This window comes from Caretta caretta, chromosome 4 (assembly GCF_965140235.1).
Source record: "Caretta caretta isolate rCarCar2 chromosome 4, rCarCar1.hap1, whole genome shotgun sequence".
Taxonomy (NCBI): Eukaryota; Metazoa; Chordata; order Testudines; family Cheloniidae; genus Caretta; species Caretta caretta.
In genome coordinates this window covers 68,600,019-68,618,792 of record NC_134209.1, presented here as the reverse complement: position 1 = coordinate 68,618,792, position 18,774 = coordinate 68,600,019, and the positions used below count along the sequence as shown (strand labels likewise).

General features: G+C 42.4%; 1 protein-coding gene across 7 annotated transcripts in view; it reads left to right on the top strand.

The window, feature by feature from the left end:
• The first annotated feature begins 667 nt into the window (after positions 1–667).
• LRBA (LPS responsive beige-like anchor protein) overlaps positions 668–18,774 on the top strand; it is a 558,473-nt gene continuing 540,366 nt past the window's right edge. For all 7 annotated transcript variants that reach the window (XM_048847356.2, XM_048847351.2, XM_048847357.2 and 4 more), the window contains exons 1-2: positions 668–963; positions 1,308–1,765. In XM_048847356.2, the coding sequence (XP_048703313.2) occupies positions 1,544–1,765 (222 nt within the window). In that variant the 5' untranslated portion in view covers positions 668–963; positions 1,308–1,543. The remainder of the gene's footprint in view (positions 964–1,307; positions 1,766–18,774) is intronic.

Sequence of the window (18,774 nt, the reverse complement as noted above, 5' to 3'; positions counted from 1 at the left end):
TTCCCACACACTCAACATATGAATAACCCTATTGAAGCTAGGTGATCCTTTTCAGGATTGCAGCCTCAGTCCAGGCTGGGGAAAAGGAAGAGAGAGAAGGGAGCTGTGGATGAGGATCGGAAAGAAAAACAGCTGAGAGGAGGGGGAAATGAGCAGCACTCGCGAGCCAGGTTTCACACCTCTCCTGACTCACTGCATTTGCACACTGCACCCCCTCCCTCTGCTCATCGGGACACTGCAGCAGCCTGCTTTCCACAGGTGCGGGCACCCTCCGGTCCCGTGGGAGCAGTGCAGCTTCACCTCTGGAAATCAGGTCAATCAACACTGCGGGGTCCGTGGGAGCCTCACACGCGTCTGGGCGCTGGGTGACCAATAAACTAACATTGACAATGAGTCCCCCATGAGGGAGCTTCCCCGGCCGCTAATCCCGGGCCGGGGCGGGGAGCCGGGTTAGGTGGCTGCTGCGCAGCAGCTTCGCGGCCCGGCGACCGCCTCCCCCTGCAGACAGAGCTCCTGGCCGGGCGGCGGGCCGCAGCGCGCGCCGCTCACCTGCGCACACCTGGGCTCACCTGGGCGTGCGCGGCCCGCGGCCCCCGTGCCCCGCTCTGCGCCCCGCCCGCCTGCCAGTTCCTAGCCGCGCAGGCGCACGGCTCCTCTCCCGGGACTCAGCGCTGTCATGGCGGCAGAGAGCGGCCGTGTTTGCAGCCGAGGCAGGAAGAGATGGGGCTAAGGGAGACCGCGGGGTGAGGCAGCGGCGGCTGAAACTTTCGGCTCCTTCCCGCTCCAGGAGCGGCGGGTGCTTCTGCGCCAGGGGGGCTAGCGGCCCAAGGGCTCGCGCGAGTGCGGGGTACCAGAGCAGCCCGCTCTCCCCGCCCCTCAGCCGGGCATTAAAGCGAGCCTCTGCCCCCCCCTCCCCCCCGCCACCCCGGGCGGCGCACGAGACGCGAGGAGGAGGAGAATTAGGTGAGCCTGAACTTCCTTCCTGGGCGGTTTGTCGCGGCACCTGTGCGTGCACGGGCGGGCGAAGGGGCAGCGGGCTCTGCACGCTCAGCGGCGGCGGAGGTCCGAGCCCGGGAGCGGGGGGCACGGCGGGAATAGAGCCGAGCACGGGGCGCGCCCCCTTGACTCCCCTTTAGAAACCCAGCGCTGTCTGTGGGGCAGATTCCACGGGGCGGGAGAGAGGCAATTTGCTCCCCGGCTGCTACCGTCCCTGTTTTGTGGGGGCGGGGAGGAGGTGGGCCACTGGTAACTTGGGGGGTCGTCTGCCTGGCAGGGGCTTTCAAACGACTGGACGTGTTGCCTTTCAGGGCTTTACGTACCTGCCTCGGGGCAGTGAGGCAGCTGACCCAACCCTGCTGTTGAGGAAAAAGCGAAGATTGGGCGAGCGCTCTCCACACCCGCTGTACTTAGGGTTTTTCGCAAGTTGGACCTGAAGAGAGAGTGAGCAAGAGACCTCTTTCCCTGCCACTGAAATCACTCCTCATTGGCTGTGGCGGCTGTGCCTCTGGCATCTCAGCTAGTGGTAACTTGAACTTAGCTAGCTATGGCTAGTGAAGACAAACAGGTTCTTCAGCCAACAGGTGATGGAGGAGGAGGAGGAGGAGGAGGGAAAGGAGGAGGTTCTGCTGAAGTGGGGAGTACGCTGCAGCCCTTGAACCCAGGAGTCCCTATCCGAGGCATCAGGATGAAATTTGCAGTGCTGACGGGACTGGTTGAAGTTGGCGAAGTATCCAACAGGGACATTGTAGAAACTGTATTTAACTTGGTAAGCAGATCATCTTTCTAACGCTCTTTCTGGAGGTGGAAGGGAAAGTAACAAAATACCCAGGCAGGAGAAGCAAGTAAAAACTCTGGGCACACTTGCATTATTTCTTTTTCTGACTCTCTTCTTTTCACTTATTTACATTCTTATGAAATACTTACTAACAGATTCTGGATAGATTCTCTTTTTGCTGTTTTCAGCTTTTGCAGATGTTAAAGGGAACATGTCTATGCATTATAAATTATGTTTTTAAAAAATTCTACACAGGTGTCAACTCATTTGCCTTGAGGGAAGCTGTAGCTTTTCCCAGTAGTAATAGAGAAACACATTAAAGTGTAATGTAGTATACATTGTTGTTCAACATGTTTGTTTTTAATTGAAAAAGACAATATGGCAAACCGTGTTAAGTCTTTTTAAAAACTTTTCCATGAAGGTGTAATGTTTATGGGCTTGCCTCTAAAGGCTCTTTCTGGATAATCCTTTTTCTTTCCATTTATGTATGAAATTTTCATATTCTAAGGTGGTGGGGAAGTTATTTCATTTAAATATAGGTGTCAGTCACATTTACTTTGATTATTAGCAAAAGTTGTTGTTCAAGTGGCCTTTTAATTAACAAAGTAACCAGATGTATGCCATATTGAATCTGCAGCTCAAAATAGTAGTAGCTTGAATAAATAAAACTTCCTAAATAAATTTTTTTAAACCTTTTTTTTAAACAAGTTTACAAATTCTTGCCATGCAAACATTAGAGAGAAAACAATTAGGAAAACATTGAGTTTTTGTTTAGCAAACCAATATAGTAAAACAGTAATATTAATCACCAGATCTCTCTGTTACAGGGTGTTACCATCTTAGAGTGAGCATCTTTACACTACCATGATGTGGTTTTAGCATAGACGTTTTTAATAGTTCATAACAAGCAATACTGAAAACTGAATGTATTTCTTGTTCTGAGTAATCAACGGCATAATATTGTAATGAACTCTCAATACTATGTTACGCAAACAGTTGGACCAGTTTTGCCCAAATGTTTAACTCGTACTATATAGGGTGCCCAAGTGTTGGGTGTGCGTGTAACTGTTTGTTTTTCTTATTACGTTTTTATAATGGAGCCCTACTTTTGCTTGTGGCCTCTAGGAAGTGCTAGAATATGGATAATGAACATATTGGTGGTAGTCTTAGTTTTTGGTGCTTGCTTTAGATAGATGTCTGAGACTGAATGAGGCTTCTGTTCTGACAAACCAGGAAGTGAGAGCACATGCAACAAGTGTAAAACTTGTAGCAAGAAAAGGTCACTGTTACTGCAGAAAGTATGTTAGGTGTTAATTACTATCTGTATTTCAGTTATTTTATTAGCAATATGCATTTGCCTGTTCTTCAGAGCTAATAATCCTAACATCTACATCTGTTAGGTCTGTTTAATGGCTTTTGACAGTATCTTAATTTGATTAGTCATTCTTTAATGTATAGTTTTCAATAATTTGTGTCTGAGTTTTAAGATTAATAAAATATTTCCTATTGACTTGCTATTTTAGTATTAAAAAGTTACAGGATCAAGGAGAGAGAACAAATGAGCATCAGAATATTTGTGTGATTAATGTACACCTCCTAAACTTCAGAGAGGAGTAGTGGCAGGCCATAATCAGTAAATTTCCATAAATGCCTCAGCCAGGAGAAGCTGAATTCAGTTCTTAAAAGTATACTTTGCAAATGCTTATTCTAAAGTAAACTCAGCTTTAAAGCGCATGGAGGGGAAGGTTCACAGGGAATGGCTAGTGGAATCTTCTTTATTTATGGCTCTAAAGGGCAAATCTTACTGTCCAAATCTGAAGTTCCACCATATTCAGGCACATTGCTTTTCATACTTTGAGGATCCTTAGCCAGAGGTGAGTTGTCAGGGAGTGGCTGGGAGAGTTTGAGCAAAATTGCAGGAATGTAGAAGTTGCTATTCCCTCCTATTGCTATTTAGCTCCATTTGAGTTCCTCAATCCTCCCCAGCCCACTCTGTTACAAGGAAGCATCATTTAAAGGTAGTGGAGAGCCAGTGCCCTTGAACTCGTGGTCCGTACTGCTCACAGAGCTTAGATGGCTTCTGACACTCTTTCATGTGGCTTCCCTGGATCAGAGTGCAGTTCAGGGAAGCTGAGGAGCTAAACCACTGTTAATCCCCACTGAGAAGCTGCACCCAAGCACTACACCCTCTTCCCTTTAACAGCTTCACTTGCCCAAAGCCACGATTTCTTAAGAATGGCCATATTGGGTCAGACCAATGCTCCAGCTAGCCCAGTCTTCTGACAGTGGCTGGTGCCAGGTGCTTCAGAGGGAATGAACAGGCCCATTTATCAAGTGACCCATCCCCTATCATCGAGTCCCAGCTTCTAGTGATCAGAGGTTTAGGGACACCCAGAGTATGGGGTTGTATCCCTGACCATCTTGGCTAATAGCTGTTGCTGCACCTGTTATCCATGAATTTATCTCGTTCTTTTTTGAACCCGGTTCTACTTTTGGCCTTCACAGCGTGAGTTCCACAGGATGACTGTGCATTGTGTGAAGTAGTACTTCCTTTATGTCTGTTTTAAACCTGCTGCCTATTAATTTCATTGGGTGACCCCTGGTTCTTGTGTTCTATGAAGAGGTAAATAACACTTCCCTATTTGCTTTCTCTACACCATTCATGATTTTATAGATCGTTATCACATCCTTCTCTGTCATCTCTCTTCCAGCCAAGCGGTCCTGGTTTTTTAATCTCTCCTGATATTGAAGTTGTTCCATACCCCTAATAATTTTCATTGCCCTTCTGTGTTTTTTCCAATTCTAATATCTTTCTTGAGACAGGGCAACCAGAACTGTATGAAATATTCAAGGTATGGACATACCATGGATTTATATAGTGGCATTGATATTTTCCGTCTTATCCCTTTCCTAATGGTTCCTAACATTCTGTTAGCTTTTTCTGACTGCTGCTGCACATTGCGTGGATGTTTTCAGAGACCTATCCACAATGACTCAAAGATCTCTCTTGAGTGGTAACCGCTAATTTAGACTGCATCATTTCATATGTATAGTTGGGATTATGTTTTTCAACGTGCATTATTTTGCATTTATCAACATTGAATGTCATCTGCCATTTTGTTGCCCAGTCACCAGTTTTGAGAGACCCCTTTGTAACTCTTAGTTACGTCAAAAGCAGACTGCAATCTTGAGTAATTTTGTACCCTCTGCAAACTCTGTTATCTCACTGTTTACCCTTTTTTCCAGATCATTTATGAATATGTTGAACAGCATTGGTACCACTACAAATCCTTGGGGGACTGTGCTGTTTACCGCTGTCCACTGTAAAAATGGACTGTCTATCATACTGTCAGGGTTGGAAGGGACCTCAGGAGGTCATCTAGTCCAACCCCCTGCTCAAAGCAGGACTAATCCCCAGTTTTTGCCCCAGATCCCTAAATGGCCCCCCTCAAGGATTGAACTCACAACCCTGGGTTCAGCAGGCCAATGCTCAAACCGCTGAGCTATTCCTACCCTTTGTCTCCTGTCTTGTAACCAGTTACTGATCTATGACTGCCTACTTTGCTTAAGAGCCTTGGGCGAGGAACCATGTCAAAGGCTTTCTGAATGTCCAAATACACTATATCCACTGGATCCCTCTTGTCCACATGTTTGTTGACCCCCCTCAAAGAATTCTAATAGATTGGTGAGGCATGATTTCCCTTTACAAAAGCCATGTGGATTGTTCCCCAACATATCGTGTTCATCTGTGTGTATGATGATTCTATTCTTTACTGTAGTTTCAACCTATTTGCCTGGTAGCGAAGTTAGATTTACTGGCCTGTAATTGCCAGGATCACCTCTAAAGATTTTTTAAAATGTCAATGTCACATTAGCTATCTTCCAGTCATCTGGTACAGAGGCTGATTTAAGTGTTAGGTTACATACCACAGATAGTAGTTCAGCAATTTCGTATTTGAAGTCCTTCAGAACTCTTGGGTGAACACTCTCCGGTTCTGATGACTTATTACTGTTTAATTTATCACTTTGTTCCAAAACCACCTCCATTGATTACTCAAACTGGGACAGTTCCTCAGATTTGTTGCCTGAAAAGAATGGCTGTGGGAATCTCCCTCACATCCTCTGTAGTGTAGACTGATGCAAAGAATTCATTTAGCTGCTTCTTAATGGCCTTGTCTTCCCTGAGTGCTCCTTTAGTATCTCAATTGTCCACTGGCCCCACTAATTGTTTGGCAGACTTCCTGCATAGATGTACTTAAAATTTTTTTGCTGTTAGTTTTTGTGTCTTTTGCTAGTCGCTCTTCAAGTTCTTGTTTTGGCCTGCCATATTATACTTAACTTGCCAGGGTTTGTTCCATTCTATTTTCCTCAGCAGGAATGGACGTCCATTTTAAAATGATGCCCTTTTCCCCTAACCACCTCTTTTATTCTGTTTAGCCCTGAAAGTGTTTTTTGGTCCTCTTACTGTTTTTTTTGTTTGTTTGTTTTGGGTATACATTTAATTTGAGCCTCCATTACGGTGTTTTTAAAAAGTTTCCATGCATCTTGCAGGCATTTCACTCTTGTGACTGTTCCTTTTAATTTTTATTTAACTAGCCTCCTCATTTTTGTGTCATTCACCTTTTTGAAGTTAAATGCTATTGTGGTGGGTTTCTTTGGCATTCCCCCTCTCTCCTCACAAAGATGTTAAATTTTAATTGTTTTATGGTCACTGTTACTGAGCGATTAATCTATATTTACCTCTTGGACCAGATCCTGTTCACCACTTAGGACTAAATCAAGAATTGCCTCTCCTTTCTGAGTTTCGGGATTAGCTGCTCCAAGAAGCAGTCATTAATGGTGCTAAGAAATTTTATCTCTGCACCCCATCCTGAGGTGGGTATAGTTTAAATCCGCCATTGTTACTGGGTTTTCTGTAGCCTCTCTAATTTCCCAGGCATGTCACTGTCACCATCCTGGTCAGGCGGTTGGAAGTTTATTCTTCTTGGTATACTATTATTATTCAGGCATGGAATTTCTATCTATAGAGAGTTTATGGTACTGTTTGATTCATTTCAGATTTTTACTACATTTGGCTCTATTCTTTCTTTCACATATAGTGCCACATGCCCATCAGCATGACCGTCTGTCATTCCTATATATTTTGGGATTTACTGTGTTCCACCAAATTCCTGTGATGCCTATCATATCAATATCCTCATTTAATACCTGGCATTCAAATACACCCATCTTAGCAGTTAGACTTCTTGCAATTGTATGAAAGCACTTGAAATTTGTCAGTATTTAGTATCTGTCTTCATGTGATGTAACTGAATCGGACTCGTTTGTTTGTTTGACTGTTTCTCTTCAGTTCTTGCTATAATTGAATCCCAGAATTCTTGTTGTCCCAAGGGATTGCCTTAAGGCCATAAAAGAGTGAATGAATGGTCAGGAGAGGATGTTGTAGCTGGTCTAGGCCCAGCCAAGTAGACCTTTTTTTTGATAACTCCTGTTCTAGTAGAATAGTATCTCTAAAAAGACATTGTTTAATACTTGGTGTATGTGAAATGGTGGCTAACAGTGACCTACGTGTCACTAAAAAATGACAGGTTTTTAAAGTGTTTATAGACAAATGCTAGAAGTCTAAATAATAAGATGGGTGAACTAGAGTGCCTCGTATTAAATGAGGATATTGATATAATAGGCACCATAGAAACTTGGTGGAATGAGGATAATCAGTGGGTACAAAATATATTGGAAGGACAGAACAGGTTGTGCTGGTGGGGGAGTGGCACTATATGTGAAAGGAAGCGTAGAATCAAATGAAGTAAAAATCTTAAATGAACCTAACTGTATCATATAATCTCTAGGGATAGTAATTCCATAATTACTTGAATAATAAGAATATAGCAGTAGGGATATATTACTGACCAGGATGGTGATAGTGTCTGTGAAATCCTCAGGGAGATTAGAGAGGCTATTATAATAAAAAATTCAGTAATAATGGTAGTTTTCAACTATCCCCAGATTGACTGGGTACATATGAATGGTATGTAGAGATAAAGTTTCTAGACACCTTAAATGGCTGCTTCTTGGGGCAACTAGTCCTGGAACCCACAAGAGAAGAGGCAAATCTTGATTTAGTCGTAAGTGGAGCACAGGATCAGGTCCAAGCAGTGAATATAGTTGGACTGCTTGGTAATAGTGACCATAATATAATTAAATTTAACATCCCTGTGGTGGGGAAAACACCATAGCAGCCCAACAGTGTAGCATTTAATTTCAGAAAGGGGGGACTACACAAAAATGAGGATGCTTAGTTAAACAGAAATTAAAAGGTACAGTGCAAAAAGTGAAATCCCTGCAAGCTGCATGGAAACTTTAATGACACCGCAATAGAGGCTCAACTTAAATGTATACTCCAAATTAAAAAACATAGCAAGAGAACCAAAAAAGTGCCACTGTTGCTAAACAACAAAGTAAAAGAAGCAGTGAGAGGCAAAAAGGTATCCTTTAAAAAGTAGAAGTTAAATCCTAGTGAGCAAAATAGAAAGGAGCATAAACTCTGGCAAATGAAGTGTAAATAATATAATTAGGAAGGCCAAAAAAGAATTTGAAGAACAGCTAGCCAAAGATTCAAAAAGTAATAGCAACATTTTTTTTTTTAAGTAGCTCAGAAGCAGGAAGCCTGCTAAACAAACAGTGAGGCCACGGACGATAGAGATGCTAAAGGAGCATTCAAAGATGTTAAGGCCATTGTGGAGAAACTAAATGAATTCTTTGCATCGGTCTTTATGGCTGAGAATGTGAGGGAGATCACCAAACCTGAGCCATTTTTTTTAGGTGACAAATCTGAGGAACTGTCCCAGACTGAGGTGTCATTAGAGGAGGTTTTGGAACAAATTGATAAACTAAACAGTAATAAGTCACCAGGACCAGATGGCATTCACCCAAGAGTTCGGAAGGAACTCCAGTGTGAAATTGCAGAACTGCTAACTGTAGTCTGTAACCTATCATTAAAATCAGCTTCTGACTGGAGGATAGCTAATGTGATGTCAATTTTTAAAAAGGGCTCCAGAGTTGATACTGGCAATTACAGGTCAGTAAGCCTGAAGTCAGTACCAGGCAAACTGGTTGAAACTATAGTAAAGAACAGAATTGTCAGACGCATAGATGAACATAATTTGTTGGGGGAGAGTCAACATAGTTTTTGTAAAGGGAAATCATGCCTCCCCAATCTACTAGATTTCTTTGAGGGGGTCAACAAGCACGTGGACAAGGGGAATCCAATGGATATAGTGTACTTAGATTTTCAGAAAGCCTTTGACAAGATCCCTCACCAAAGGCTCTTAAGCAAAGTAAGCTGTCGTGGGATAAGAGGGAAGGTCCTTTTATGGATTGGTAACTTAAAAAATAGGAAACAAAGGATAGGAATAAATGGTCAGTTTTCAGAAGAGAAAGAGGTAAATAGTGATGTCCCCCAGGAGTGTGTACTGGGCCCAGTGCTATTCAACATATTCATAAATGATCTGGAAAAGTGGTAAACAATGAGGTAGCAAAATTTGCAGATGATACAAAACTACTCAAGATAGTTAAGTCCCAGGCAGACTGCGAAGAGTTACAAAAGGATCTCGCAAAACTGGGTGACTGGGTAACAAAATGGCAGATGAAATTCAATGTTGATAAATGCAAAGTAATGCACACTGGAAAACATAATCCCAACTACACATATAAAATGAAGGGGGTCTAAATTAGCTGTTACCACTCAAAGAGGTATTGGAGTCATTGTGGATAATGCTCTGAAAACAGTCACTCAGTGTGCAGCGGCAATCAAAAAAGTGAACAGAATGTTGAGAATCATTAAGAAAGGGATAGATAATAAGACAGAAAATATCATATTGCCTGTATATAAATCCATGGTATTTCCACATCTTGAATATTGTGTGCAGATGTGGTCGCCCCATCTCAACAAAGATGTATTGGAGTTGGAAAATGTTCAGAAAAAGGCAACAAAAATGATTAGGGGTATGGAATAGTTGCCATATGAGGAGAGATTAATAAGACTGGGACTTTTCAGCTTGGAAAAGAGAGATGACAAGGGGAGATATGATAGAGGTCTAGAAAGTCCTAACTGGTGTGGAGAAAGTAAATAAGGAAGGGTTATTTATTCCTTCTCATAACACAAGAACTAGCAGTCACCAAATGCAATTAATAGGCAGCAGATTTAAAACAAAAAGAAGTATTTCTTAATACAACGCACAGTCAACCTGTGGAAATCCTTGCCAGAGGATGTTGTGAAGGCCAAGATTATAACAGGGTTCAAAAAAGAACTAGATAAGTTCATGAAGGATAGGTCCATCAATGGCTATTAGCCAGGATGGGCAGGGATGGTGTCCCTAGCCTCTGTTTGCCAGAAGCTGGGAATAGGCTACGGGATGGATCACTTTATGATTACCTGTTCTGTTCATTCCCTCTGGGGCACCTGGCATTGGCCACTTTTGGAAGAGAGGGTATTGGGCTAGATGGACCTTTGGTCTGACCCAGTGTGGCCATTCTTATGTTCTTACACTTACTCTCTTGTGCTGATTGAATTTGAAAAGTGACTTTTAAGAATGTTGTTGTGATGTGCTATGTGTCTCAATTACTTCCAGAGCAAATTTTCTCCTTTTACAAGGTACAAGATGTCTGCCCTCTGTCAGTCCTGCAAATTCAGCTTGGGATCTGAAAGTCCTACTGTGTTCCATAACTAGTAATAGATTCTTCAGGTTAAATTTTAGCCCTCAGTAGGGGGTTGGACATAAGTAAATGAGGACAAATATTTCCCCCCTGAACTGGGCTTCATTCATTTCACTAACTCCTAGCTATATTAGTTCAGCAGCAATGATAGGAATAAAAAACCAAGGGGAACCATATTTCTGTTACCAAAGCAAGCAGACTTTGAACACGCACAGGGAGCAAAGCCGAATAGAAATGTCATTACGTAGTCACTGTTCATAGCAGAACTAAACTCTAAAGAAATGTCTAAACTAGGATGAAATGTGGGTTTTTAAACATGTTCTCAGACTTTTGTGTAGGCTGGGCAATTTGTATTTTACCATGTGCTAGCTGGTTAAGGGAGAACCCTATGAGGTTCATCTGTCCTAGCAAAAATAAGAGAGACTATACATTCCTGATAAGCAAGATTTTTTTTTAAAAAAAGAAAGAATAATCATGGTTTTAAATACCACTTTTGAGGCTTTCAGTATACATTATAAAGAAGTATAAAAAATTCACAAGTCCAATTTTTAAATATCCTTTGAAGGTCACTTATAAATAAAATAGAAATCCTGTCAAGTGATATTGCTGGCATAAGTAACAATAGTTCAGCCTAGTTATGCAGGAACTGCAAGTGTGCTGAGAACAAAAATGTTTAATCTTTGCACATTAATGTATTGGAAGAGTCCAATATCTACTGAGTTATACTTCCAGCATGGTTGTCAAAGGAGTTTTTCATCCCTTTACCACCATTGAGACATGAGTACACTCTTAGAAACTTTGAAATAGATCTGTTCAGTTTCAGACAGTGTTTTCTGAGAGCCCAATAGTTCAGCCCATATTGCATATGGTATTACCTGTTTCAGCATGCCTTAACTGCAAATAGTTCAGTGAAGAAAATGCTGATTATCCCAGTGTAACGAAAACTTTATTGTGAATTATGACAATCCTTGGAAATGTCATTCCAGTTCAAATATTAGTCTTTGAAATCATGGAAATCTTTGAAATACAATAGGCTGAACTGAGTTTGTATTGCTTACATAATGTGATAAGGGTCTTTATTCTTTTAAAATAAGGTTGGACAAAATAGGGCTAACGCAAGACGTTTAACACACCAATATTGAGAGGGTGTAGGCCCCCTTGAAGCAAACTTAGAAAACAAAACACAAAAAACCAAAAACACCTGTACATGCTGTACAAATAGGAGGGGGGAAGAGTAGAGTGGGAGAGAATAGCATGTAGAACACGAGAGAGCTAATTTCTATTGATACTCTTGCAGTCAAAAAGAAAAGTGGACAATTTATAAAAGACAGTTTATCTTCTTACCATATATCACACAGTCACATACAGGTTTTCTGGCAAGAAAACAGCTTCATGTGAAGCACAGTTTGACTACCTACTAGTCAAGAAACTCTCGAAAGAGTAGCAGAAATTATTCTGCACTTGGCAGCATACAAAATGTAAGACTGGCCAGAATGTGAATTTACAATTTTTGTGCTCAATGGAGGCAGAGATTTTTAGGACCTGGAAGACTATGAAGTTTCCAAATTCAGACACTCTACTTTTCTACCTAGTGTCCCCAAGTTGCATAACATTTTGCAGTATTAACTTTTGAGATTAAAATGATACCGGATATGAAACTAGTAGACATGCTTAGTCAGAAGCTTGCCCTTGCTTCACCTTTTGCTATATAGATGTGCATCTTGCAATATCAGTCACAGTCCTCTGTATGATGCCTCCTTCCTATCATGAGGCAGTATTATATATAACTGCTATCTTGGGTATCTTTCTGCAACTTCAGTAACAGACTGTCAGAAATTTTATTCACTGGCCAGTATTTGTTGTTAGTCCCTAATTATGATATCACTTTTCTTCAGTAGATCTCAAAGCATGTTACAAAGGTATGCTGCATTAACTTGTGTTGAGAAATAGACATCTATATGGCAAGATCCCTGACTGTCTTAAGCAACTGGCATAGCACACTTGTGTTCATCCCTTTTGATGGGATGAATGTGGTGGTGTGTGTAATCAGGGACTGGAAATTCGTGCCAGGGTTTTGCTCACGAGTTTAAGTTGACTAAGCATTTCTCCAGCAAACGCAGGCAGGTCAAACACTCTGGTCTTTCTTTGTTGCTGTGATGTGATGCGTCACCTTACCATATGTAAGTTATAAAAAGGAAGAGGACGAGCTGGTTTGCCCATGTGTAAAGGAAGAGGACCACTTTTTGGCATTTCTTAATCACTTGTTAAATATAACACTGTCAAAGCTGATAGACTGACAGTTATTTGGCTTGTTTCAGAGTAGCAGCTGTGTTAGTCTGTATTCGCAAAAAGAAAAGGAGTACTTGTGGCACCTTTAGACTAACAAATATATTTGAGCATAAGCTTTCGTGAGCTACAGCTCACTTCATCTGATGCATTCGGTGGAAAATACAGTGGGGAGATTTATATACATAAAGAACATGAAACAATGGGTGTTACCATACACACTGTAACGAGAGTGATCACTTAAGAAGAGCTATTACAAGCAGGAGAGCGGGGGGAGGGGCGGGAAACCTTGCATCCCTCTCCTTTTCCAAGTCTGTATGCAAAAAGTTGTGATCTCTTGTGGGTTTTCTTTTAAAGGCCTGTTCTGTTTTCTGAGAGGCAGATATGCTATTGGTCCTAATTCTTTCATACATTTAAAGGTCTGCCCCAAGAGATTGCAGGATCTTGGCCATAGTTTCTACTGCAATTAAGAGCAAGCCTATGAAGGCAAGCCAATGGGCAAATGTGATGACAGAAAAAGATTGCTTTTTTTTTTTTTTTTTTGGGAGGGAAATGTCAGTATCTCAAGAATGTGATGTAATTTATTGGGTTTGTATTGAGGAAGAAGGCTAGAGTTACTTCCCATAACTTAATTAAAACAAACAAACCCCCACAACAGTTGTCAGACCATCTCCTTCTGAAATTAATTCTGGGGCTTCTTTTTCTTGTCAGATTTTTACTCCACTGGGACACAAGCATAATAGTTTTATGAAGCAAAAAGCAGGGTTTTCCCTTATAGAAACTTTTTTTTAATTTGTACCCAATTTTGAAAAAGGAAAAGCTGGAGCAGATTAAAATAAAATGAGCGGTCAAAGTAGACCACTAGTTCCTCAGTAGCTGTGCATTGTTTGGCCTAGCTTGATATGAATTTTTATAGCTTGTTAATGTTTTACTGTGCTAATCCAGTTTCAAAAGCAGCATTTCAGATTAAACGAAAGTGTGTGTTGTAACTAAAGCATAATCTTCTCTAGGTCACTGATGATTTCCCCTCTAGCTATAGTTACCCCTGTTCTGTCACTTCAGCCTACCTACAGTATGCATGATAAGGTAACAGGTTTTAGCCAAGTTAGGTTTGCAGTCTAAAAATCTCAGTAAACTAGTCAACTCATTGCATTTATATGGTTATGCATAATTTCAGCTGTATGACTTTCCTTGATTTCCCACCAGTCAATGTGAGGCATGGAGCTAAAACTCAATTCAGTACTTTCAAAATATTTCCCTCAATGTTCTTTCTGTTGAATTTAGCATAATATGAATCCACTAACTCTTAATTATGGTGGGAGTATTTGTGCCAAGGACGATTCTTCTCTTTCGTTCACCTCTCCGTCCTCAGTCATGCCGAAAATGAATTTGAGCATGCTTGTGAAGTACTGTACTTCTCCTTTTCACTCCTTAGTTCTGTTTCCCTGGTACTGGAACAGCCTGTTTACACTCCAAATCCAGTGATGATGTGAATCCAGTAACAGAACACGATTATCTCAGACACTATTACACTACAAGATACAACTTTAGCTTAAATAAAAAGAAAAGGAGCACTTGTGGCACCTTAGAGACTAACCAATTTATTTGAGCATAAGCTTTCGTGAGCTACAGCTCACTTCATCGGATGCATACTGTGGAAAGTACAGAAGATATTTTTATACACACAAACCATGAAAATGCATCCGATGAAGTGAGCTGTAGCTCACGAAAGCTTATGTACAAATAAATTGGTTAGTCTCTAAGGTGCCACAAGTACTCCTTTTCTTTTTGTGAATACAGACTAACACGGCTGTTACTCTGAAACCTTTAGTTTAAATGAGACCTAACATGGCACAGGCTTGGTCAAAATCATTCATACACATTTGCATAATTGATTTTCAGAACTGACATTGAGTCACATATGCTACCCTATTGAAATGGACCTTACTTGACTACAAATGCATGCACAATTATGATGGTGTATATAGCTTGTCTAGGTGTTGGGAGAGAGTGTTACACCTCTCTTTCCTTTTAAAGGAAATATCACAGCTACATGTTGCATATGCAGGAATTTAGAGAACTTGTTTGTGAAGAAAAGGGCTGGGCCTGGCTGTGGTTAATACCCCAGCACACATTAAAAGGGATGTACATATAATCTTTAGCTATCTGGCTTATGGAACTAGCCTCACCTTGTGGGACAGAGGACATATAGTTGAAGAAAACTTCTTGACCAACTGAAACTTTGGCTTCTAAAAAGCCATCCCTTTTAAGTTAATTTAGAAATGGGTTTGTTGGAAGCCTTTTGAACACATGGTTTAAAGCTCTGTGGGAAGATTTTTTTTTTTTTTTTTTAAATTTCTACAAAACTACAAAACATATTGGCAAATGTAATGGAACTTCCAGGGGTGCTGTTTCCATACATGACCATTATGGCTGATGTGTCACAATCACCCATGTAAATCTCACCTATTTAACCAGAGACTTCCCCAGGTTAACTTCTATTGACCAAGCAGCAAAATCAATTTCTCTTTTCTTCTCCTTCAGATATATCACAGTCGTATTTAGCTCCAGGTTTACCTTCCTGATATGATTTTCTCATGGCAGGCATTCATTGGAAACTTTACCGCTTTAACTCTTCACTGTCTTCAGTGGTCAGTCCTTTGAAGCTGTTGACACCCTAAACCAGAGGTGGGCAAACTATGGCCCACGGGACCATCCTGCCTGGCCCCTGAGCTCCTAGCTGGGGAGACTAGCCTTCGGCCCCTTCCCCGCTGTTCCCCCTCCTGTGCAGCTATGCCACCGCACGGTCAGCGCTCTGGGTGGCGGGGCTGCGTGCTCATGCAGGTCAGTGCGTCTGGCTCCGGCTGGGTGGCACGGCTCCAGATATGCTGCTCTGAGTGGCATGGTGCTGGGGCCGGGGGGTTGGATATGGGGCAGGGGGTCCCGGGGGGCAATCAGGGGACAGGGAGCAGGAGGCGGTTGGCTAGGGCAGAGGTTCGGGGGGGGGGGGGCAGGTCATGGGGAACAGGGAGGATTGGATAGGGGGTTGGGTCCAGGGGGGCCTGTCAGGGAGCGGGGGTGTGGATAGGGAGCAGAGGGGGTTGGATAGGGGGTGGGGTCCCAGGGGGCAGTTGGGGTGGGGGTCCTGGGAGGGGGCGGTCAGAGGACAAGGAGCAGGGGGGATTGGATGGGTGAGGGATTCTGAGGGGGGCAGTCAGGTGGCAGGAAGTGGGAGAGGTCAGATAGGGGGTGGGGGCCAGGCTGTTTGGGGGGCACAGCCTTCCCTACCTGGTCCTCCATACAGTTTCCCTCGGGCCAAAAAGTTTGCCCACCCCTGCCCTAAACCCTGTATTTATCACCTGTGTAAAGTAGTGGGATGGGTTGAAGACTCAACTAGTGAATTGCCATAACATAGAGGTCTTTCGCAAAAGGAAAAGGAGTACTTGTGGCACCTTAGAGACTAACCAATTTATTTGAGCATGAGCTTTCGTGAGCTACAGCTCACTTCATCGGATGCATACCGTGGAAACTGCAGCAGACTTTATATATACACAGAGAATATGAAATAATACCTCCTCCCACCCCACTGTCCTGCTGGTAATAGCTTATCTAAAGTGATCATCAGGTGGGCCATTTCCAGCACAAATCCAGCTTTAAAATAAAATAAAAAAATAGCTTTAGATAAGCTATTACCAGCAGGACAGTGGGGTGGGAGGAGGTATTATTTCATATTCTCTGTGTCTATATAAAGTCTGCTGCAGTTTCCACGGTATGCATCCGATGAAGTGAGCTGTAGCTCACGAAAGCTCATGCTCAAATAAATTGGTTAGTCTCTAAGGTGCCACAAGTACTCCTTTTCTTTTTGCGAATACAGACTAACACGGCTGTTACTCTGAAACCTGTCATAGAGGTCTTTAACACTTTCTTAACGCCAAAGTGTCTATAGGTTTTTAACATCTAAGACAGCTGAGATACTTGATAGATATCTAATTTACAAGGAGGGGTACACAAGTATGCAAGAACAGAGGTAAGGTTCTTGGGGGGTATTACTTTCCAGTATTTTTCTGTTTTTTAAAAAAATTATTATATGAATGTTGAATTCCCTGTTTCTCTGGATTTTTTTCAAAAATAGTAACACTAAGCACTCACGTAATGCTCTTATCAAAGTTCTTAACACTTGCTTTTCAACTCTTCTAATGAGGTAGGTAAGCTTCCTCGTTTTGCAGATAAGAATTTGGGCATTGTTCCTTGCATGTGAGGCAATGCAATCCAGCAGAGTAGGTACCGAACAAGGAGAAAGTAGAGCTGGCTGCTAATTCTGTTTGTGACCAGACTTCTGAGGCTTTGAGAAGGTCACTTAACCTCTCTGATTCTTAGTTTTTCCATCTTTAAAATGTGGATAATGCTTTTCTACCAGACAGATGACCTGTAAGGCATAGTTAAGGCATTCTGAGATCCTTGAGTAAAAGGGCAAAACAGGGTAGTCTGCCCCTTTTTTACGCCATGGGACCTGGGGCCAGTCAACCCTGTTCTGAGGCAGAGCCCTGTTAAGAACAAGTTGGGGCCTTGTAGTTTGCCTCACAAGCACTTGGTTCCTAATAAAGGCTGAAAGGTCTTAGTTGAGGGAGGAAAGCTACAGGAAGCAGGTTGAATCCTGTGGCAGGCAACAGAGAAGGGAACCTGTACGGAATAAAAGGAGTACTTGTGGCACCTTAGAGACTAACAAATTTATTTGAGCATAAGCTTTCGTGAGGTACAGCTCACGAAAGCTTATGTTCAAAAAAATTTTAGTCTCTAAGGTGCCACAAGTACTCCTTTTCTTTTTGCGAATACAGACTAACAGGGCTGCTACTTTGAAACCTGTCATGTATGGAATGGGTACAACTGCAAAAGACCTCAGGTTACCGGGGAAGGGACAATTGAAGTGCTGAATTTATGGTGTTTGAAAGAAAGAAATCAGAAGCCCTGAGGCAAAGGGCTGGGGTGTGGTGCCAATTTGTTCCTGAGCTGGGGAGACAGGCCAGTAGCCTACAATACTGTAGAAAGCAAAATGTTAAACCAACATACTGGAAACAGATTTTGGGAGTTTCTGGTGCTCTGCCCTCCTCTTCAATCTGCTGGACCAAATTTTTCTTGTACTTTTATCTTCTTATAACTGATCCAAAGCTTCCAGTGTCTGTATGCATAGCCTGTGGACTTTGTCCGCACTGTATTATTCATGTAGCTTTTTCTGGTAGCATCCACAGTCTGTTGTACAAACCTAAAATAAGGCACATTCAGTGCCAGTATGGACTTGGAGTATAAAAAAAGACAGAGAACAGAGGAAAAGGATACATCATGTGTGTGAGGTGAAGATTGTACACAATAAAACAATAATGTGACCTAATAAACTAAAATTGTGACTTACCCAGTTGTTAGGGCTAGTCTACACTGGCAACACTAAAGCGCTGCTGCGACACTACTTTAACCTGGCTTGTGTAGTTGCGGCACAGCGCTGGGAGAGCTCTCCTAGTGCTCTAAAAAACCACCTCCACGAGGGGCATACCAGCGCTAGTGCACTGTCTACGCTGGTGCTTTACAGCGCTGAAACTTGCTGCACTTGGGGGGCAGGGGGGAGAGGGGGGTGGTGGTTTCACACCCCTGAGGGAGAAAGCTGCAGCGCTGTAAAGTGCCAGTGCAGACAAGCCCTTAGTCAGCCACTATCAGTCAGCTAGATTCTTGCAGCTTTTGATAGGAGTGGGCCTTCACTTTAGGAGTTTTGAATTTTATATGCTGATTTCTTACTTCTGGGTAAAGTAGCAAGTTTATTATTAGACACCTTTCTCACTGCATAGTACAAAGAAATATTTTAAGAGCATGTCAGTTGGGGACTTGAATGTGAAGAAAGTAGTGGTTTTGTGGACCAGGAAGGGTATTCCATACCTAAGGGGGAGGAATGGAAGAAGGCACAGTGATAACTGTTGAAATGGGTGAACAGTGTCAAGATTGGCATCAAGGCT